Genomic DNA, 24450 nt, shown 5'->3' on the forward strand with positions numbered 1-24450 from the left:
TCCTGTTACTTTTGGAAAAATAAGAATTGAGGGTGAAAAGATCATTTTTGTGGAAAAAATATGATTTTTTAATTGTACTGCTGTACGTTATAAACTTCTGTGAAGCCCTTGGGGGTTCAAAGTTCTCACCACACATCTAGATAAGTTCCTTGGGGGTCTAGATTCCAAAATGGTGTCATTTGTGGGGGGTTTCCACTGTTTTGGTACATCAGGGGTTTTCCAATCGCGACATGGTGTCCGATCTCAATTCTAGCCAAAAACGTCAAATGGCGCTGCTTCCCTTCCGAGCTCTGCTATGCGCCCAAATAGTCATTTACACCCACATATGGGGTATCAGCGTACTCAGGACAAATTGCACAATAACTTTTAGGGTCCTGTTACCCTTGGAAAATTAAAAATTGGGGGTGAAAAGATCATTTTTGTGGAAAAAATATGATTTTTTAATTGTACCGCTGTACGTTATAAACTTCTGTGAAGCCCTTGTGGGTTCAAAGTTCTCACCACATATCTAGATAAGTTCCTTGGGGGGTCTAATTTCCAAAATGGGGTCACTTGGGGGGGTTTCCACTGTTTAGGTACATCAGGGGCTCGCCAAACGTGATATGGCGTCCGATCTGAATTCCAGCCAATTTTGCATTGAAAAAGTCAAACGGCGCTCCTTCCATTCTGAGCTCTGCCATGCGCCGAAACAGTGGTTCCCCCCCACATATCAGGTATCAGCGTACTCAGGACAAATTGCACAATAAGTCTTGCAGTCCAATTTCTCCTGTTACCCTTGGTAAAATAAAGAAAATTGAACCTGAAGTATTTTTTTTGTGAAAAAAAGTTAAATGTTCATTTTTTTTTTAATATTCAAAAAATTCCTGTGACGCACCTAAAGGGTTAATAAACTTCTTGAATGTGGTTTTAAGCACCTTAAGGGGTGCAGTTTTTAGAATGGTGTCACTTTTGGGTATTTTCTATCATATAGACCCCTCAAAGTGGCTTCAAATGTGAAGTGGTCCCTAAAAATAAAATGGTGTTGCAAAAATGAGAAATCGCTGGTCAATTTTTAACCCTTATAACTTCCTAACAAAAAAAAATTTTGGTTCCAAAACTGTGCTGATGTAAAGTAAACATGTGGGAAATGTTATGTATTAAGTTTTTTGTGTGCCGTATCGCTGTGATTTAAGGGCATAAAAATTCAAATTTGGAAAATTGCGAAATTTTCAAAATTTTCGCCAAATTTCCGTTTTTTTCACAAATAACCGCAAGTTATTTGAATGCAATTTTACCACTAACATGAAGTACAATATGTCACGAGAAAACAATGTCAGAATAACCGGGATCCATAGAAGCGTTCCAGAGTTATGACCTCATAAAGGTACAGTGGTCAGAATTGTAAAAATTGGCCCGGTAGTTAACGTGCAAACCACCCTTGGTAGTGAAGGGGTTAATGAAACAAATCCAAAGTGGAAAAAAAGAGCCGGGCTGAATAAACCGCGCTGACCAGAAAAAAACGCACCTTCGGCAGTCCATATAATAAAAAACTTCTTTAATAAGCCTACGCGTTTCGTGGCAAAACCAGCCACTTCATCAGGGCATAAAGAATAATCACAAATTCAGGATATAAATACAATCACAAACTGTTTCAATACACCTTTCTTTGACATCATTTCCTGTGGAAACGCCCATATGTCATATAAAACCATGCATATAAATAAAAATTGCTTAAATATTGTGATTAAAATCCAATAACATTTCTATCAATATCATGGAAATATTATACACCAAAATAACAAAAAATATATATTATAAAATAAAATGCAAAAAAATATAAACTCGAAGCCACCACTTCACGTGTCTTAGCCCACTAGACCACACCAAATCCACATACCCCCTCAGATCCTCATATATAATTAACAAATACCCCACTCCTTTTATTATTTCACAAGAATATGTCTTAAAAAGGTCACTGATTTCATTTAAACCCATTGGTTGGAGTGTATTTAATCTATATATCCAATAAGTTTCCTTTCTTTTAAATTTTCTATTCTATTCGGGGTATGTTCGGATACGTGATCTATGGGACGCACCGTCAGAGACACAGAACCCTGATGGAACACTGCGCAATGACGGGACAAACCATGTTTCATATATCCCTTCTGAATGTTAAATCTATGGGAATTAATCCTCTTATGTAATGGTTGAGAGGTCCTACCTACATATTGCTTCCCACAGTTGCATTGAATCAGATAGATGACAAAACTGCTATTTCAGCATCGGCCATGGCTGGATTGTAATATTTCATCAATTTTCATTGATGAAATATTACTATCGCTCTGATTGGCTGTTTCACTTTTAACAGCCAATCAGAGCGATCGTAGCCACATGGGGGCGAAGCCACACCCCCTGTGAAGAACAAAGCCCCCTGTATCTGCGGGTCGGGTGACCTTTCAGTGACCCCGGTCACCCGACCCGCAGAGGGGCTTTAAAGTCATGACGCCACATAGGCGTCATGGGTCGTTTTGGCACCACTTTTCATGACGCCTATGTGGCGTCAAAGGTCGTGAAGGGGGTAATGCTGTAGATAAGCTCCTGATAAAACCTGAAAGATAAGAAAAAATAGGATAGTTAATTATACTCACCCTGGCGTTCTGTCCAGTCCAATGGGTGTCGCCGTCCAGTCCGGCGCCTCCCATCTTCATACGATGACGTCCTCCTCCTTTCTTCTCCCTCGGCTCCTGCGCAGGCGTACTTTATCTGCCCTGTTGAGGGCAGAATAAAACTGCAGTGCGCAGGCGCCGGGACCTCTCTGACCTTTCCGGGGCCTGCGCACTGCAGTACTTTACTCTGTCCTCAACAGGGCAGATAAAGTACGCCTGCGCAGGAGCCGAGGGAGAAGAAAGGAGGACATCATATGAGGATGGGAGGCGCCGGACCGGACCGCGACACCCACAGCACCCGACCCTGCCCCCGGTGAGTATAATCTAACATGTTTTTCTCATCTTTCAGGTTTCATCGGTGGCTTATCTACAGCATTACAGAATGCTGTAGATAAGCCCCTGATGGCGGTGGCCGCAGCTTATAGGGCTAAAATGGGGTGACAGATTCCCTTTAGGCTGTGTGCACACGATGCAGATTTGCAGCGGATCCGCAGCGGATTTTACCGCGCAGAAACGTTGCATATCCGCATTGTTATGTACAGTAGCCTTAAAATCAATGTAAAAAAAAACCCGCTGTGCAGACGCTGCGGATTTTTCCGCACGGTTTTCCCGCAGTACAAAATCCGCAGCATGTTACTTCTTTTGTGCGGTTTTCCATCTCCCCTGTCACCAAATCCGCAGGGGGAAAACCGCGATGGAAAACCGCATGAAAACCGCATGAAAAATGGAAGAAATCCGCAGAAAAAATGCAGGTCATTTGACCTGCAGATTTCTTCCATTCTGCGTGGAAAAATCTGCAGGGCCAAAAAGTACGTCTGCACTCAGCCTGTATGTTTAAACTGTATTTTGTGATCAAATCATGGCTGTGTGGTTTGTTTGGCTATTTTCTTGCTGAAGAGGACAAGTTTACTTTTCAAATGGTGTACCATTTGTGTGTGGGTGCAGTATGAACGGAGATACAAAGGAATCACCGGAAAACAGTGTTAAGAAATAATAGAATAGATACAGTATATACAATATGTGTCACTGACATAGAACAAACACACACACACACATATATATATATGTATTCTATGTGTATATACAGTATATATTCTCTTCTAATCTGTCAGTGTGATTTTACTGTACACTGCACATGAATTGCCAGCTATTCAAAGGACACCGGTGTGTAAAAATGGGAGAGCACTCGCATGGTCCTAGCGCTGTGCAATTTTTTTTCTCGCATCCATTGACTTGCACTGGTGAGTCTCGTCCAAGATACGCTGCAAATAGAAGCATGCTGCAATTTTCTTTCTCAGTTCGATTTCAGCTGAGAAAAAGTTTGCAGATGAGATGTAACCCATTGAATAACATTGGTCAGAGTGCAATCCAATTTTTTATCGGATTGCACTTGTCCGTTTTTCTCGCAAATGAGTATGAGCCCTAACTATTATAATGGTATAGTGCGACTATAATGAGCCTTCTATGTATTGTATTTAAGCGACCTTACTGCATTGATTTATCTATGCCCTAGTGGTGGCATTTATGTGTGACCATCACTCTATTCAAATGGGGCACTTCAGGGCCGTCATGGGGATCAGTGGGACCCCCAGTAATCAGCAAGTTATCACTTATCCGCAGATCGATGATATGTTGCTATTGGGACACCCCCTTTAACACTTACATAGAATCACTATAAGGCTGTGGTCATACTGGCGAGTGCAATGCGAGAAACTCACGCAAGTCTCTCGCCTCAATACCCTGCACTGCCGCCGGCACTCGGGACCGGAGTGTGCGGCTACATGTCTTTCTATGCAGCTGAACGCTCCGGTGCGAACCGCCGGCGACAGTGCCAGGAATTGAGGCGAGAGACTCGCGAGTGTTTCTCGCATTGCACTCGCAAGTTTGACTCCGGTCTAACCAAACTCTTGCTATGCGACCTGTAAGAAGCTATTACCTATAGATACTTAAACACGGCAGCCAGGTAGATTCCAGCTGTCATTCGGTTTTGCCTTTTTGCTTAGCTTGGACATTGTGAAAGTTTTGTTTTGCAATATATGGGTTATGGTCATGGCTTTTTAAGTATTTATTGCAATGTTTTTCAATTTTCTAATAAAAAAAAGAATTCCAGCTGTCATTCTGTAACGGGTGCCTTATAAGTTGGTGCAAATCAAACTACCGTCATTAATTAGACTGGTGCGCCGAGCTCAGAAATAAAGGTTAAGAAGTAATAGATGAGAAGCAGCAGCTTCTATAACAAGTATATAAGACTGTCCGGGTACAGACGAGCCTATGAAACTGTCTGGTTTTCATCCAGAAATAGGGCCAATTTTTCATACATACGATGCTCTGTAAGACCGGTTTAAATGCCCGTATATCATCATTCATCCATATGGCATGCTCACGACCCTTATATCAACAATTTAAAGAAAAATACAAGACAATAAACCGTTTCTATATTAATAATTGCCAGGGATCAGTTAAAAAACATAAACTATATTAATGGTGTCCATATGGCATCTGTATTTTTAAGCATCCATTGAGTTTAATGGGCGAGTCTGATGTTAAAACCGAGTCAGAAAGTACTGCACGCTGGATATTAGCTGAGTAAAATGTTCATGAGAATTAGAGCAGTCACTTGCGTTGGTATGTGCGCGATCTCTATGACATACGACTCAAAAATATCCCTATCCGAACTGAATGAACCCTTGGGGTATGTGCACAGGACTATTTTTTTTTACCCAGATGGGCAAAACTGATGAGGATTTGAAGCAGAAACCGCCTCAGAAAACGTTTTCCAAGCATCTTTTTTATCGTAAGGCTACGTTCCAATGACAAGTTTTTAGTGACTTTTTTTCGCTGTGTATTTTCGAAAAAATGCAAGTAAACTATTTTACGTAATGGCTGCAGAAATGGTGCAGGAAATCTGCAACATCAAAAACTCAGCAAAAGCTCATGGTGTGAATGGAGCCCAAGGCTTCTTTTTGCGCATATTATCAGGCGTTTCCTGGAGCTATGTGTAAACTTCTTTTAGGAAATTTTCTTAAATATTTTTTGTGGAGCTTTTTTTTTGGGCAGAAACGCTCACAAAACACCGCATCCTATACATAGGACTGGGATATTTATCTTGCGGAGACTGAGCGTCTCCGCAAGATAAATAGACATGCTGCGGTCTAGAAAGACGCGCTGTATGTCCGGTTACACAGGGAGGCCGCGGGTGTCCCTGCACGAATAGCGGAGATGGGATTTCATAAAATCGTATCCAGCGTCCAATCTGCAGCATTTACCGACCGTGGAAACATACCGAGGCTGAAAGAAGGTAATTCTGGTCCCATGCACACAGACCAATGTAAGTCAATGTGCAGGAGCAAGAGCGTTTTCCTCATGGACCAAAGGACTGCGGAAGAAAAACCAAAAGCAGCATCCACTAGTGAAGGAAACAACGAGTTTGGCTCATGGGCAAGTCAATGGTTTTTCAAACAATTTTTGGTGGGAAAGTTGTGGCATTTTTCTATGCATTGTTTCCCCTAAAAGTACTATGGCCAGATGTTACCAAAGGTCTATAATATTAGCATAGAAGTATTTGATTGTGACATTTTTCTGGGGTCCTGTGATTTTTTTATCTTAAAATGTGGCATGATCTGGTACGACATTTTTTTGCTGGTGTTCTCCCATCAGAATCACTGCAGGGCATAAGAAACTCGTCCAAATGTATAAATTAAAAAAAATACAAAATGGTGTATGTACCCCAAAATAGGATCAATAATAACGACAGCTCGCGACACATCTCCATGGGCGGACAATAGAAAATGGTGTCACAAGGCAAATCGTTTCTCTACTGTATATAAGTTTAGAGTCGCTGTACTCAAAGTTATATAAAGGATAATATTGCTATGGGACTTTTATAGAATGAATGGCATAAAATAAAGCCAAAAAATGAATATAATAGTGGAATTGTGGGATGTTTTCACCGTTTCACCCCAATCTTTGCTTCCCGGACATTGCACACATTCAAAAGTACATATTCTGCTGCCAAAAAATAATCTCTCATACAGACAAAATGAAAAAAAGTTATGGCTCTTATAGGGGGATGAAAAGATGGATAAAAGCGTACAAACTAAAATTAGCCTCTGTGGGAAGAGGTTAAAAAAAAATAATGGAAACAAAAGATAAGTGCATGTGAGCGCGCATATATATATATATATATATTATATTTATGCACTATATACATATGTATGTATACAAATATATATATATATATATATATACACACATCCAATATGTCTATAAGTCTCGATGTACAAACTGTATCTGTGCCAACCAATCGGATTCATACTCTCACCGTACATGTGAGAATTCACAGAAAAGCCGTGATCTGATTGGTTTGCACGCGACTCCATTCTCCTCAGCTCTCGTACATATCTTTCCCGCTGTTTGCAGTGAGGAATGTGCGTCCACGCGGCAGACACGAGTGACGACAGACAAGTGTGGTAAGTGCTGGTTTTCCTGTGCTGTCACGTGGACGGAGCTCCAGTGTTAGGAGGCCTCCTCAGTGCGGGCTCTCCGCCCCCAGCCGCACGGTCCCCTCCCCCGGGGTGTGCAGGCCGGGCCGAGTGCTGACGTGTGATTGTTGTTACAGATGTTACTGCTGAGGCCCAGAAGTGGCCTCGGGAGCAGTGACCGGGTACTCACCGTGTAGTGGAGCTGGATGGTGTCTCCCCAGTCCACGGTGTCCACACACGACTCCGGCTTCACCTGTAGGAGATATAAAGGGTTGACATCAAGAGGAGACATTGGGAGGCACAACACCAGAGAATGGGCACAGACCGGGCACAACACCAGAGAATGGGCACAGACCGGGCACAACACCAGAGAATGGGCACAGACCGGGCACAACACCAGAGAATGGGCACAGAGTGGGCACAACACCAGAGAATGGGCACAGAATTGGCACAACACCAGAGAGAATGGGCATAGACCGGGCACAACACCAGAGAATGGGTACAGACCAGGCACAACACCAGAGAATGGGTACAGACTGGGCACAACACCAGAGAGAATGGGCACAGAACCAGAGAGAATGGGTACAGACCGGGCACAACACCAGGGAATGGACACAGAACCAGAGAGAATTGGCACAGAGTGGGCACAACACCAGAGAATGGGTACAGACCGGGCACAACACCAGAGAATGGACACAGAGTGGGCACAACACCAGAGAGAATGGGCATAGACCGGGCACAACACCAGAGAATGGGTACAGACCAGGCACAACACCAGAGAATGGGTACAGACTTGGCACAACACCAGAGAGAAAGGGCACAGAACCAGAGAGAATGGGTACAGACCGGGCATAGTACCAGAGAGAATGGGCACAGAGTGGGCACAACACCAGAGAGAATGGGCACAGAACCAGAGAGAATGGGTACAGACCGGGCATAGTACCAGAGAGAATGGGCACAACACCAGAGAGAATGGGCATAGACCGGGCATAGTACCAGAGAGAATGGGCACAGAGTGGGTACACCAGAGAGAATGGGCACAGACCGGGCATGACACCAGAGAGAATGGGCACAACACCAGAGAGAATGGGCACAGACTGGGGACAACACCAGAGAGAATGGGCACAGACTGGGCACAACACCAGAGAGAATGGGCACGACACCAGAGTGAATGGGCACAGACCGGGCACGACACCAGAGAGAATTGACACAGACAGAGCACAACACCAGAGAGAATGGGCACAGACCTGGCATGATACCAGAGAGAATGGGCACAGACCAGGCACGACACCAGAGAGAATGGGCACTGACAGAGCACAACACTAGAGAGAATGGGCACAATACCAGAGAGAATGGCACAGACCAGGCAGAACACCAGAGAGAATGAGCGCAGACCGGGCACAACACCAGAAAGAATGGCACAGACCAGGCACAATACCAGAGAGAATGAGCGCAGAGCGGGCACAACACCAGAGAGAATGGGCACAGAGCGGGCATAATACCAGAGAGAATGAGCGCAGAGCGGGCACAACACCAGAGAGAATGGGCACAATACCAGAGAAAATGGGTACAGAACAGGCACAACACCAGAGAGAATGGGCACAGAGCGGGTACAACACCTGAGAAAATGGGTACAGAACAGGCACAACACCAGAGAGAATGGGCACAGAGCGGGTACAACACCTGAGAAAATGGGTACAGAACAGGCACAACACCAGAGAGAATGGGCACAGAGCGGGTACAACACCTGAGAAAATGGGTACAGAACAGGCACAACACCAGAGAGAATGGGCACAACACCAGTGGGGATGGAAACAAGTGGTTGGAGAACACTAGAGAGGATGGCACAGAGGGGACACAGTACCAATGGAATCGGTACAACACTGTAAAAGATGGCACAACGTGGCGGTTGGGGGGGCAACACAAGAGAGAATGAACACAAAGATGCATAGTATCAGATGAACACAGAGGGCACAATACCAGACAGGATGAGCAGAGAGGGGGTACAACAGAGAATGGGCACAGAGAGCAGGTGGCAGATGGGCCAGTGACCACACACACATGCACTGGGCATGCAGCTGAGCAGTAAATGGATGTCGGGCGATGTCACGCATGGGACCATGGCACTGCGGGCACATAAGTGGCTGCATACAAGTATCATTGTATCTGCAGGAGTAGGGAGCCTGGCGCCCCGTTATGTGGGCAGATACTGCCTGGGCATATGGTGTAGTACCGGGGTATGGTGTTCGGTGTATCGGGGGTATGGTACTGGGGGATATAGGGCTGGTGTGTAAAGTGGGGGAGTTATGGCACAGGGGTGTATAGAGCAGCTGCCACCTGTGGGTGACATTACACGTGCACCGGTGCCCCCTATACTCACCACTGTCTCAATCACCAGCTCGGTGCCATTCTCATTGTCCTCCTCCTCGGCGTCCGCCCGGATCAGTGCAGAGGAGGAGAAGAGGAGCAGCAGCAGGAGAGGAGCCCGGAACATGGTGCAAACGGGATGGAGGGAAGGTGACAGCTGCCAGGAGAAGAGGACCGAGAGCGCTGAGACTGGGGCTAAGAGAGAGGAGGAGCCGCATGCACCGCCCACCCGTACTCCCGCCCCCTGCCTGTATGTCCCTGCCCAGAACACCTTCACTCTTTGATGCTCCCTCCACCTGGAGCCTGCAGTGCTTGTGTGTGAGTGAACGTCAACCTCAGCATTAATGCTGCCATCATACCCAGCCCATAATCTCAGTAACTACACTTGTGTTCACACTCAACGTCACTGTTGCAGCTGCTCTGGAATATGAGCTAGGCTCTGCAGTTCTAAAGTTTGCATGTGAGAAGACACTGGTGGGTCACTTGGCTATATAGGCTAGGGAAATGCATCTTCCCATCTAGTCACAGTTCTACTTAAAGGGAACCTGTCAACAGGATTGTGAACAGTAACCTACACACAGTGTCAAATTGGCACTGTTATACTGATTAAAGGGAATCTGTCACCCCATTTTTGCTCTATGAGCTGCAGCCACCGCCATCAGGGGCTTATCTTCAGCATTCTCTAATGTTGTAGATAAGCCCCCCAATGTAACCTGAAAGATAAGAAAAAAAGAGTTAGATTATACTCACTCGGGGGTCCGGTCCAATGGGTGTCGCGGTCCGGTCTGGTGCCTCCCATCTTCTAGCAATGGCGTCCTCCTTCTTCTGCTTCGGCTCCTGCGCAGGCTTAGTTACTCTGCCCTGTTGAGGGCATTGTAAAGTACTGCAGTGCGCAGGCTCCGAAACTCTCTGACCTTTCCCAGGCTCCTGCACACTGCAGTACTTTACTCTGCCCTCAATAGTGCAGATAAAGTACGTCTGCGCAGGAGCCGCGGGAGAAGTAAGAAGGAGGACGTCATCGCTAGAAGATGGGAGGTGTCAGACCGCAACACCCACCGCACCCACCCCCGGCGAGTATAATCTAACTTGTTTTTCTTATCATGCTGTAGATAATCCCCTGATGGCGGTGGCCACACCTCAGAGCAAAAATGGGGTGACAGATTCCCTTTAAAATGATACCTTGCTATCTCCGAGCTGCTACTGCGCAGGCGCAGGAGGCGCCATCTTGGAGGAGGAATTTTTTTCTTCTCCAGTAAGATGGCGCTGCTGGCGCATGTGCAGTAGCAGCTGGCAGGTCACAGCTATAGACACTGATAGCTGCTACTGAGCAGGCGTGGCGAGCGCCATTTTCAAATAGATTTTTTTTTTCCCTAGCTGAGTAAGGATATGTTTCTACGGTCAGGATTGGCTCAGTATATGCTCAGGATTTGACGCAGGTGACATTTGCATCTTAGGTCACTGGCAGGTCACCTGCGTTTTTGATGCGTTTTTTCATTCCATGCGTTTTTTTGGCACTTGAAATAAAGCTTATTGAAAGTTGGCTTCTGGGAAGGAAAAAAAGTGATTTCCTGTTTGCAGATAGGGTATACAGTCAGTAAATGCTGCAGGTTGGACGCTGCATACATCTGTAGCGTCCAACAAGCAGCGTCCAGATGTTACAGCATAGTGGATAGGATTTCAAGAAATCCAATGTCCACTATGCCTTCACTGACGCAGGCGGTGACCTGTGTAAACGGACATGCGGCGCGTCTTTCCAGACCACAGCATGTCTACTTAGAATGCGGAGACGCTCTGTTCCCGCAGCGTAAATTTCCCATAGACTATCATGCGGTAAAACCGCATCTAATTACCGGGGTCACACTTGCGAGTGTGATGCGAGAAACTCGCGCGAGTCTCTCGCATCAACACCCAGCACTGCCACCGGCACTTGGACCAACGTTTGCGGCTGCATTGAAATACATGCAGCTGCACACTCCGGTCCCAAGAGCTGGCGGTAGTGCTTGGTATTGATGTGAGAGACTCGCGTGAGTTTCTTGCATCACACTCGCAAGTGTAACCCCGGCCACACAGGTAGTTCCTGAAAGCAGAGAGAAGTCAGTAAGGCTAGGGTCAGACATGCGAGAAACTCGCACGAGTCTCACATGTCAATACCCGGCATTGCCGCCGGCACTCGGGACCGGAGCTGCGGCAGCATATAAATACATGTAGCCACACGCTCCAGTGCCGGGTATTGACATGCGAGATTCGTGTGAGTTTCTTGCATGTCTGACCCCGGCCTAATATGTAATGTCCTTTCCTTTTTCTAAATAAATAATTTAAAAAAAAAACGGTGTGGGCTCCCACGCAATTTTCTGCACCAGAGAGAGAAAGCCGGCTACTAAGCTAAGTTATCACGAGAACTGCAGTGGACGCGGAGTTTCTGCGGTGTGACAGGGAAGACCTTATTTAAATTAGTAAACATGCGTAGTAAGCTGCGTTTTTGCAGTTATTACCATATCTAATGATAGTCTATGGGAAATTTACGCTGCGGGGACTGGGCGTCTCCGCATTGTAAATAGACATGCTGCAGTCTAGAAAGACGCGACGCACGTCCGGTTTTGCAGGTCTGCCACCTGCGTCTCAGAACGCATAGTGTAGATGAGATTTCATGAAATCCCCCCACTATGCTGTAACATCTGGGCGCTGTGGGTTTGATGCTGCGGATATACGCAGCGTCAAACCCACGGCGTTTACTGACCGTGGAAACACAGCCTAAAGGGGGCTTCACACATAGCAATATCGCTAGCAATATCGCTAAAGCGTCACCGATTTTGTGACGCAGCAGCAATATTGCTAGCGATATCGCTATGTGTGATACTTACCTCCGACCGGCTCCCCTGCTGGCTATCGCTGATCGCGCGACAACGTCGCGTGGACGCGGGCGTGAGGACGTCTTCATAGCCGCGTCTGACAGGTAAGTAACGACTGCCGACCGCTGCTCCGTCGCTGGTGAGATCTGCCTGTTTGGCGGCTCACTAGCGACCATTTAGCGATGCACCAGCGATCCTGACCGGGTCGTATCGTGGTCGGGATCGCTGGTGCATCGCTAAATGTGACGGGACCCTAAGGGTATGTACACACGATCAGGAGTGGCTCAGTATTTGCTCAGGATTTGTAACAGGTGAAATCTGCACCAAATCTGCATCTGGGGTCACTGGCAGGTCACAAGCATTTTGTTGCCTGCAATGTAAGGGGGTGAAGCACAAGAAGAATCAGAATGGGGTTACCTCCTCTGCTCCGTGTCCGGAACCATATAGCTAGGCAGCAGGGGGAAGACTTTTGGACCTGGACCGACTGCATCATGGGCGTGTCAGTAGCAGTGGGGAAGGGGAAGTTGTGCTGGACAGGAAGCAGTGCAGGCTGAGGACGCGAAGAGAGAGCGCACGCAGGTCAGAGCAGTGTGTGCAGCAAGGAGAGCAGGTCGCAGCTGCGCGCAGGAGAGGAGAGAGAACTCCCGGTCAGAGGGATAAGACAGGAGGACGTGGCATACATACTATGAGTATGTGGACGCGGAGTCCCCATTGACTAGAGGAATACATCCTCCTGACCGTGCAGAGACGAAGTCCCGCGCACGCTGCCCCGGTACACGCGGTGACAGGTTAGAGCCCCTGATTCCAGCAGAGAAACTTAAAAGACAGCATCGTTCTGGCGGAGAGACTGTTAGTTTGAAAGCAGATGTGGCGCCCCCAGGAGTATGGTCGCCACAGTGGTTTTGCCTCCCTCCAGGGGAGGGTAATGCCAGGCTTGGAGGCAATGATGGGTCTCTCTCGCAGTCAATCCATACATGCAACACAGTTCCACTCCAGGCCAGCAGGGGGAGCTCTGAACCAGAATTAAGGGGAGGAATGCTCTCTGAGGGCCAAGAGGAAGGAGTGGTCAGTCTGAGGAGGGTGAAGTGTGCAGACGTGTAGAGAAGCTGGAGATTGAGCTAGGAAAGGAGAGCTCCCTCGCAGTGAGAGCGCATGAACTGGAGCCTGGTCTCCACGGTTGTATGGATACTAATGGTCCTGCAACAGACACCAGAGGAGTAGGTGGCTGTAAATGCCCTACTCCCATCTAAGGCTTGAGGGCACAACAGCAGCTTGATAGAGAGCCGGGACTCAGGAGAAAGGAGCCCCCGAGATAGGCTACAGCTGTCTGCCGTGCAAGTAAGGTTCTTGGGAACATCTGACAGGAGGAACTTCAGTGTAACTCAGTACTTGGAGTACTTCATTCAAACAAGCGCTAGGAAGGAGACTGCAGAGCCCGTCTGCAGAGAGAGAATCCCTGAATTGCTTCCAGGCTAGCCTGCTCCAATACCATCTGTAATCAGGACCCTGGACTGCAGTTATCAAGTAAAGGTACAGAAATTGCACCCCGCTGTGTCTTGTCTGCTTCCTCCCTTTTCGGCACTGCTACATCCCCGTGCCAACCACACCTACACTGCCCTGGGACTATAGCTTCACCTGTGGGGAGCTATAACATCATTGCTGCACCATACCATCAGTCCCAGCGGATCTGTCTGCAGCGTCGGCTTAACATCTCCCTTGCCGAACACCACAGGTGGCGTCACAAACTATTCCATTCCATTAACTACATTCCCCCATTACTTGGGCGTCCAGGGCCACGGACCGGGTCACCGCTGCTGTGACAATTCCCCTGACACCGGCCCGGTACCAAGTCCCCCACAGCCCTGTGAGGGCGACCCAACTTGGCATCACGAACAGGATTACGGAGCCCGGTACCAGCGGGTCCTGTGTGCCATAGACTATGTGTGAAAATTGGTGCCAATAGCTGCCATTACCGCGCTGCTTGACGCGAGCGGGATGAAAGAGGTGGGCCTTCGTGGGCGGAGCCTGCCGCAGAGCATGAAGAAGCGAAGTGCCGCGCGGGAAGAGAGGACAGCGTGCAAGAAAAGGAGCTGAGGCCTACAGCCAGAGCATCGGGCCTCCCAAGCGGCTGCCGGCGAGCTCACACAACCCCCCGGCATGGCTAACGTTAACTAGGGGGGAGGAGAATGTCTACGCCACACGACAATGCAGCGATAGACACCGCCGCCAACCCCGCAGCGCCACGAGGAGGAGCGCCCGCCGCAGCGGACCCCATAATGCCGCTGTCTATGCCCTACATACCGGGAGAGGCCTGGTTACCGCAGTACTCAGGTGAGTCACATACCCTGAGTGAATTTAGAGAGACTGTGCAGTTTGTTTAAGGTATACCCTCTGAGAGCCAGAAAGTGAATATCCTGATTGGACAGCTAACTGGTGCAGCGCAGAGAGAAGTGAAAGCCTGGCAGGACACTGATAAAGAGACTGTTGCAAAGGTCCTGGCCAAGCTGAAAAGCACCTTTCTGCAGCTGAAATCAAGATGAGGTTCTTCGGTTGTAAGCAGGGGGCGCAGGACGGTATATGGGACTATGCCCTCAACCTGCAGGAGGCACTGCGAGCAGTTAAGCAAGTTGATCCTGATAGTGTGAAGGAGGAGGATAAGCTGTTAAAGGAGCAGTTCATTGAAGGACTCCTATCCAGTACCCACAGAGGACAATTGGGTATTATAACCCTGCAAAACCCTGATCTGGACTTTGGTGATTTTAAGGACAGGGCTATTCGGGTACTGCAGGAATCCACTGACAGCCGTCCAGCGCCCCCTAGGCGCCCAGCAATCACCTACCATCAGGAAGAAACATCTTTTCCTGTCATCCCTGTGGAGGCTGATGCACAAACTCTGGATAAAGATCCAACTGAGGAGCTGCGTCTTCAGGTCCAGGAGTTGACCAAAGGGATGGCTGCACTTACTAAAACCATGCAGTCCCTGCAGGTGTCCTCCAAAGAAAAGATCCAGCTTGCTTCCAGTCCAGAGGATGTCCCGTGGCTCTGGAGGAGGAGAGCCTCGCCACTTCGAGGGAGGAACAACGATCGCTATGACCAGAACGGACGTCCCATCTGTCGTCGCTGCTACAAGGACGGTCATCTTGCAAGATATTGTCCTTTAAACGAGCAACCCCTGGGGCAGAGGGCCAACCCCCAGGAGTAGGATCCCCAGGCCCAAGGAACTGGAGAGCCAAGTATGTGGGAGGGAGACCGATCCTTCCTGTGGTGATTGACGGCATCCCCATGAACGCTTTGCTGGACACTGGCTCCCAGGTGACCACTATGCCGTACATTCTGTACAAGAGGTATTTGGCTGATTCAGAACTTACCCGTGGCCCCACTGATGAACTGACAGTAGTTGCTAGTAATGGTCAGTCTTTACCGCAGATAGGATGTAAAGAAATTACTGTTAAAGTGGGGCGGTTAGAGCTCAAGGTTTAATAGAAGTTGATATTGATCAACGTGAATGTAATCCCATGATGACTCTTGGTACAAATGTAATTGAAAACTGTCTGTCCGAGGTTATTGTCTTGTTGCAACAGGTGGCTGAGACTGCTGGTTCCAGTGAACAACGAGTCCTACAGAAGGAGATCAGAGCCCTGATGCAAAGACAACAGGTAGAACTCTCTGGCGGAGAAATTGGCAGTGTCAGAGTGAGTGACCCCTTCCCCATTGCAATACCCCCCAGATGTGAAATGTTGGTTTGGTGTCGGGCAGCTATAGGTCTTAGAGGGAGAGATTACCAGGCGTTGGTAGAACTAGTATACTCCGAGAGCAGGCCCACTGTCCTGACAGCCAGAGGGGTGGTTGACGTACGAAAGGGGAGAGTACCTGTACGCCTTTTGAATTGTGGGGAAGAGGAAGCCACAATACCTCGGTACGCTACAGTTGCTAAGCTGCTCACTGTCAATAACAACTCTTTGCAGGCAGCAGAGCCCTTGGTCTCATCTGATCAGGTTGAGCACAGTGGCTCTGTGAAGCAGCCAGAGGAGTGGTGCCAGCAACTGCAGGTGAGAACTGACTCTACGCCCTCCTACCAGAAAAATGGGGTTTACAGAGTGACACAAGAGTATGAGCGGGTATTCAGCAAACACCCACTAGATTTTGGGCAGGCAAAAGGGGTTCAACATCATATCCCCACTGGAGACCATCCACCCATAAAAGAGAGGTACAGACCTAAACCCCCAACACAATACCAATGTGCTAAGAGTAAGTTGAGAGAGATGAAGGAGGCAGGGGTCATCAGAGACAGTTGTAGCCCCTGGGCAGCTCCAATAGTGTTTGTAAAGAAAAAGGATGGTACCATGAGAATGTGTGTTGATTACAGGAAAATTAACAGCATTACACATAAGGATGCCTACCCATTACCCAGAATTGAGGAATCATTAGCTGCACTTAAAACTGCTAATTACTTTTCCAATTTGGATCTCACCAGTGGGTATTGGCAGGTTCCCGTGGCAGAGGAAGACAAGGAGAAAACAGCATTTACCACTCCAATGGGTCTCTGTGAGTTCAGTTATATGCCATTTGGGCTCTGCACTGCTCCAGGAACATTTCAACGGCTGATGGAGTGCTGCCTGGGACACATGAACTTTGAGACGGTCCTGTTGTATCTGGATGATGTCACTGTTGTCTCCAAAACCTAAGAAAATCATCTGGAACACCTGGCTGAAGTGTTTGAAGCTTTGTCCAATTTTGGCCTGAAGGTGAAGCCTTCCAAATGCCACCTCCTGAAGCCCAAGGTACAGTACCTCGGTCATGTGGTCAGTGCAGAAGGTGTGGCACCAGATCCTGACAAGGTCACAGTCATCCGGGACTGGCCGAAGCCCAGCAACCTTCATGAAGTACGCCAATTCCTTGGACTGGTAGGCTACTACCGCAGATCCATCAAAGGCTTTACAGAAATAGCCACCCCAATGCAAAACCTTCTGGTGGGGCAGTCCAAGAAGACCAAGCAGAAAAATTCCACCTTTGAATGGACTGAAGAGTTGGAGAGATCCTTCACTCGGCTGAAGATGGCTCTCACTGGGGATGAAGTTCTGGCCTACCCAGATTATGACAAACCCTTTGTGCTGTACACGGATGCCAGCAATGTGGGACTAGGAGCAGTACTGTCGCAGGTACAGAATGGAAAGGAAAGAGTGATCTCCTATGCCAGCAGGAAGCTGTGCCCCACTGAAAGGAACCCTGACAACTACAGTTCTTTCAAGCTGGAGTTCCTTGTCATAGTCTGGGCTGTCACCGAAAGTTTCAAACATTACCTAGCTTCCGCCAAGTTCACTATCTTCACGGACAACAATCCGTTGATGCATTTGGACACTGCAAAACTAGGTGCACTGGAATAGCGATGGATGGCTCGGCTATCTAACTATGAGTTTACCATCAAGTACCGGGCAGGGCACAAGAATGCCAATGCTGATGCGCTGTCCAGAACGCCTAACCTACCAGATGCAGGAGAAGACCCTGAGGCTCTTGAGGAAATACAACTACCTCCCTTCCACCGGCCACTTGCGGCCCAACGTGCTCAAGGAGTGAGAAACAGACGGTCTGGCTTGAAGGAGGTCACCCTGAATCCATTGCCCCATCATGATTGGGCAGAAATGCAAGATAGTGACCCTATCTTGAAGGAGCTGCTGACACGAGCTGACTCATGTCCAGAGTCGGATGCTCCTGAAGAAACGCAGCAGTTGTGGAAGGAGATTGGCCGGCTGTTCATTTATGAAGGGAAGCTGTGTCGGAGGAGTATCAATGCCCGTACTCATGAGCTGGTTTGGCAGGTGATAGTCCCAAAGAGGGAGGCATCAATGGTCCTGGAAGCATACCACAATGGAGCTGGACACTTCGGATAGAAGAAGTTGGAAGCATTGCTTCGAGAGAGGTTTTACTGGGCTGGTATGAGGAAAGCCAATGAGAGGTGGTGCCGGGAGTGTGGACAATGTAACCTGCGCAGAAAGGTTTGAGACAGCCAGAGAGCTCCTCTACAGCCAATCATCACCAAACAGCCCCTTGAGTTGGTAGCCCTGGACCATGTGAAGCTGGTTCCAAGCCGGTCAGGCTACATCTATGCTCTTACCATTGTGGACCACTACTCAAGATTCCTGGTAGTTGTGCCTGTCAAAGATCATACAGCCAGGACAGCAGCCAGAGCATTCCAACAGCACTTCTGTAGACCACATGGGTATCCTGAAAGAGTGCTTATGGATCAAGGTCCAGCTTTCGAGGCGGAAGTGTTCCACGAATTCTGTAACTTGTATGGTTGTAAGAAGATCCGGACAACACCGTACCACCCACAGACCAATGGCATGTGTGAGAAGATGAACCAGGTAGTGATTGATCTCCTGAAGACTTTGCCCTTGGAGGAGAGGAATCTGTGGCCAGAGAAGTTGCCAGATCTGGTAGACCTCTACAACCATATTCCAGTGAACTCTACCAACTGTACCCCAGCCTACTTAATGAGAGCACGACCTGGTAAACTGCCTATTGATTTGGACATGGGAGTCCTGACACCTGTAGTAACGTCACCAGATGCTGACTGGGACACAGAGAGGCAGCAACAGTACAGAAGAGTTCAAGAATGCATGGAAAGGAGTCTGGCTCAGGCAAGACAAAAGCAGGAGAGGCTTTACAATCAAAATGCACCTGCCGTTCCTTTGTCGCTGGGAGAGCAAGTCTTGAAAAGGAAGAGAAGATTGCACAAATTGGATGATCAATGGGAAGCTGAACCTTATACCATTCTGCTCTCGAACTTTGATAATACTAAGGTATGCCTTGTTAGCAAAGATGGAGGGGAGACCTCAGCAGCGGTATCGAAAGATCATTTGAAGTTATGTCCTGACCAGTTAAAAGAAAGAAAAGAAGAACCAGATAACATCCAGCCCATAGTGGAAGAGGAGAAGGTCAGCACAATACTTGGGGAATTCCCTGCGAAATGGACTAAAGTGAACGATGCTATAGTGGTGCCAGTGTTGCTGTTTCCCCAATTGGTAGCACAGGAAGATGTGACTCACAGAAATCCTGAGGATCAGGAAAATCAGGCAGAAAAAGCCACACCAGCAGTGGAGCCAGAGAACCCTCGCCCTGTCAGTGGTGAACCTTTTATGCCCTTGGTGAGTCTAGGAGTTCACAGACAATCTAGTATCCCTGTGTTACATAGAACCCCCAGTAGTGTATCCAGTACATTACCCACTACACCAGTATTACGCAGGTCTACCCGCATTACACAAGGGGTACCACCCATCAGATATCGTATATAGCTAAATGTAAATGTTGAAATTGTGTATGTGTAAATATGTAACTGTTTGTCAAGTTTTGTGCCTACAGGTAACCTGTAAGAGTTTCCTTTAAATTTGCCAGTTTGTTTTATGGACATTGTACCACAGGACTTGTGTGGTCAAAAACTTTCACCATTTGCCCAGGAATGGACCATGGACCTTGATGCTTGGACTTGTCATCATAGGACCATTTTTGAAGCTCTTGGTTTTTGTAACTTCTTCATTTTTAACTCTTGTACAATTATTATTGTTTAACTGTTTATATGTTTCATGTTTTTGTTCAGCCCAGGAGTGCTGACTTGCACTAGGGGGGAATGTGGCACCCCCAGGAGTATGGTCGCCACAGTGGCTTTGCCTTCCTCCAGGGGAGAGTAATGCCAGGCTTGGAGGCAATGATGGGTCTCTCTCGCAGTCAATCCATACATGCAACACAGTTCCACTCCAGGCCAGCAGGGGGAGCTCTGAACCGGAATTAAGGGGAGGAGTGCTCTCTGAGGGCCAAGAGGAAGGAGTGGTCAGTTAGTCTGCGGAGGGTGAAGTGTGCAGACATGTAGAGAAGCTGGAGGTTGAGCTAGGAAAGGAGAGCTCCCTCGCAGTGAGAGCACATGAACTGGAGCCTGGTCTCCATGGTTGTACGGATACTAATGGTCCTGCAACAGACACCAGAGGAGTAGGAGGCTGTAAATGCCCTACTCCCATCTAAGACTTGAGGGCACAACAGCAGCTTGATAGAGAGCCGGGACGCAGGAGAAAGGAGCCCCCAAGATAGGCTACAGCTGTCTGCCATGCAAGTAAGGTTCTTGGGAACATCTGACAGGAGGAACTTCAGTGTAACTCAGTACTTGGAGTACTTCATTCAAACAAGCGCTAGGAAGGAGACTGCACAGCCCGTCTGCAGAGAGAGAATCCCTGAATTGCTTCCAGGCTAGCCTGCTCCAATACCATCTGTAATCAAGACCCTGGACTGCAGTTATCAAGTAAAGGTACAGAAATTGCACCCCGCTGTGTCTTGTCTGCTTCTTCCCTTTTCGGCACTGCTACATCCCCGTGCCAACCACACCTACACTGCCCTGGGACTATAGCTTCACCTGTGGGGAGCTATTACATCTTTGCTGCACCATACCATCAGTCCCAGCGGATCTGTCTGCAGTGTCAGCTTAACATCTCCCCAGGTGGCGTCACAAACTATTCCATTCCATGAACTACATTCCCCCATTACTTGGGCGCCCAGGGCCACGGACCGGGTCACCGCTGCTGTGACACATTCCCCTGACACCGGCCTGGTACCGAGTACCCCACAGCCCTGGGAGGGCGATCCACAGAGACTCAGAGCAGGGGAGACCTAGTTTGGCCCAGTGTCCCCCCTGCCTTCCTCCTTAACCACGGAGACACCGGTTACCCTCTAACAGAGACTACAGCGCTTACAGAGACTACAAGTGCTGCTGCTGTCGGCACCTACATTGGATAAGGCGACCAAGCAAGATTTCTTCCGAATGATAAGTTGCACGAATTCCCGTTAATTAGGTCATGTGCACATGCTGCGGATTCACCTGCGGATTTTTCCATGTGGATCTGCAGGTAAAACCGCAGGTAAAGTGACCTGCAGTTTTACCTGCGGATTGGCCAGCGGTTTTCCCCTGCGATTTGACACCTGGACAATGGAATAGGTGTCAAACCACAGCGGAATCCGCAGATTGACATGTCAATTCTTTCTGTGGATTTAAAACCGCAGCTTTTCCGCAGTGAAAAAAATGCAGCATGTGCACTGCGGATTGTAAATCCCGTAGACTTACATGGTACTGTACACTGCGGAACTGCTGCGGATCCGCAGAGGCCAAATCCGCTGCAGAATCCGCAGCGTGTGCACATACCCTTACTGTTGCCCTGCTTGACTGTTTGATAACTTTGTCTAGTTTACATAAACCATTAAATCACTAGTACCTTGCCAGTTTAACCCACACTGTTTTCTCCCTGCGAGGAGATTTTGACTCCTGTAAATAAACCCTTAACTTTTGTTCTGTCTCTGTCCCCTGCTGACATACTCAGCACCTGCATGTTTATAACAGCAGAAGGGTTTTTTGTCCCTTTCTTCAGTATATTAGGTATTCATTATGCAAACTAGGGGACAGGTCACTGAGGGATCAGTGACCTATCAGCAGGCTTCATTATGAATATCTAATCAGAGCACCAAAAACATCACCCCAACCTTAGGGCACAAGAATCTCATTTACTACAAACTGAAAAACAACCATAAGATGGATTTCATCCACCAAGGTATCATTTTAATCAGTATAACGGCGCTGGCCTGACACTGTGTGTAGGTTACTATGCACAATCCTGCTGACAGGTTCCCTTTAAAAATGATTCCCACGTGCATGTGGGGCCATTATAATATTTAGAGGGCTATGTGGAAGCCTTTATATTTTATGGAAGGCTATATAGGGGCGATTATACTGTATGCAAGCAGTTATACAGTGTGAAGGTTTATGAGCAATCAATTATATTGTGTTGAGGACTGTGTGGGGGCGATAGCACCGTTTGGAAGGATAGTGCGGGACATTATACAGTGTGAAGTGTAGAGCCATTATACTTTATGTAGGCCCATTATACTGCATGGAGGGCTGTGTGGGGGTCACAGTTGGGGGATCATACTGTGTTGGAGACCACATACTTTGCCAGGGGAGTTAAGGTGGGACAAAGTAGGGTCATCATACTGTGCATGTGGAGGGTAGTGTGAAGGAATTCACTGTGGGAGTATCAATAGTGTTTGTGGGGCACTTTTGTTAGCATCATACTTTATAGGTACAATGAAAGGGGAACCTAGGGCTTGAGTAAGAGGAAAATAGTAACATAGTAACATAGTAATTAAGGTTGAAGGGAGACTTTAAGTCCATCTAGTTCAACCCATATCCTATCCTAACTTGCCCTAACATGTTGATCCAGAGGAAGGCAAAAAAAACCCATGTGGCAACAGTAAGCTTCACATTGGGGAAAAAAATTCCTTCCCGACTCCACATACGGCAATCAGACTAGCTCCCTGGATCAACGCAATATTAAGGAGACTAGTGTATATACCCTGTAATATTATACTTTTCAAGAAAGGCATCCAGTCCCTTCTTAAATTTTAGTAGTGAATCACTCATTACAACATCATATGGCAGAGAGTTCCATAGTCTCACTGCTCTTACAGTAAAGAATCCGCGTCTGTGAGTATGCTTAAACCTTCTTTCCTCCAGACGTAGAGGATGCCCCCTTGTCCCCGTCACAGGTCTAAGAGTAAAAAGATCATTAGAAAGGTCTTTGTATTGTCCCCACATATATTTATACATTGTAATAAGATCACCCCTAAGCCTTCGATTCTCCAAACTAAATAACCCCAAGTGTAATAACCTGTCTTGGTATTGCAGACCCCCTAGTTCCCTAATAACCTTGGTCACTCTTCTCTGCACCCGCTCCAGTTCAGCTATGTCTTTCTTATACACCGGAGACCAGAACTGTACACAGTATTCTAAGTGTGGTCGCACTAGTGACTTATATAGAGGTAAAATTATGTTCTCCTCATGAGCATCTATGCCTCTTTTAATGCATCCCATTATTTTATTTGCCTTTGCAGCAGCTGCTTGACTCTGGCCACTAAATGTGAGTTTGTCGTCCACCCATACACCCAGGTCTTTTTCAGTGACTGTTTTGCCCAGTGTTTTACTATTAAGCACATAATTATACAACTTGTTCGTTCTACCCAAGTGCATGACCTTACATTTATCCCCATTAAAGCTCATTTGCCATTTATCAGCCCAAGCTTCTAGTTTACATAAATCCTCCTGTAATATAAAATTGTCCTCCTCTGTATTAATTACCCTGCAGAGTTTAGTGTCATCTGCAAATATTGAAATTCTACTCTCTATGCCCCCTACAAGGTCATTAATAAATATGTTAAAAAGAAGCGGGCCCAAAACTGACCCCTGTGGTACCCCACTGCTAACCGTGACCCAGTCCGAGTGTGCTCCATTAATAACCACCCTTTGTTTTCTTTCCCTGAGCCAGCTCTTAGCCCACCTACACATATTTTCCCCTATCCCCATTGTTCTCATTTTATGTATCAACCTTTTGTGTGGCACCGTATCAAAAGCTTTTGAAAAGTCCATGTACACCACGTCGACTGCATTCCCTTGGTCCAGTCCGGAACTTACCTCTTCATAAAAGCTTATCAGATTAGTCTGACAGGAACGGTCTCTTGTAAACCCATGTTGATATTGGGTCATAAGGTTATTCTTCTCCAGATACTCCAGTATAGTATCTCTTAGAAAACCCTCCAGGATTTTACCCACAGTTGAGGTTAAACTTACAGGCCTATAATTTCCAAGTTCAGTTTTTGTCCCCTTTTTGAATATTGGCACCACATTTGCTATACGCCAGTCCTGTGGTACAGACCCTGTTATTATGGAATCTTTAAAGATTAAAAATAGTGGTCTATCAATGACTGTGCTTAATTCCTGCAGTACTCGGGGGTGTATCCCATCCGGGCCCGGGGATTTGTCAATTTTAGTGATTTGTAGACGCCGCCGTACTTCCTGCTGGGTTAAGCAGGTGACATTTAATGGAGAATTTCTATCCCTGATCATGTTATCCATCATGGGATTTTCTTGTGTAAATACTGTTGAAAAAAAGTCATTTAGCATATTGGCTTTTTCCTCATCCTCATCCACCATTTCACCCAGACTATTTTTAAGGGGACCAACACTATCATTTTTTAGCTTCTTACTATTTATGTAGTTAAAGAATATTTTGGGATTATTTT

The 24450-nt window shown here is 47.4% G+C and overlaps 1 protein-coding gene across 1 annotated transcript in view; it reads right to left on the minus strand.

The window, feature by feature from the left end:
• The window catches only part of FKBP11 (FKBP prolyl isomerase 11), a 63680-nt gene extending 53969 nt beyond the window's left edge, over nucleotides 1-9711 (minus strand). The window contains exons 1-2 of the mRNA XM_073563468.1: nucleotides 9507-9711; nucleotides 7317-7379 (exon numbers count right to left, since the gene is read on the minus strand). Coding sequence (XP_073419569.1) covers nucleotides 7317-7379; nucleotides 9507-9620 — 177 coding nt within the window. The 5' untranslated portion in view covers nucleotides 9621-9711. The remainder of the gene's footprint in view (nucleotides 1-7316; nucleotides 7380-9506) is intronic.
• Nucleotides 9712-24450: the final 14739 nt, after the last annotated feature.

This window comes from Dendrobates tinctorius, unplaced genomic scaffold, assembly GCF_039654945.1.
Source record: "Dendrobates tinctorius isolate UK_male_01 unplaced genomic scaffold, ASM3965494v1 ptg000388l, whole genome shotgun sequence".
NCBI lineage: Eukaryota > Metazoa > Chordata > Amphibia > Anura > Dendrobatidae > Dendrobates > Dendrobates tinctorius.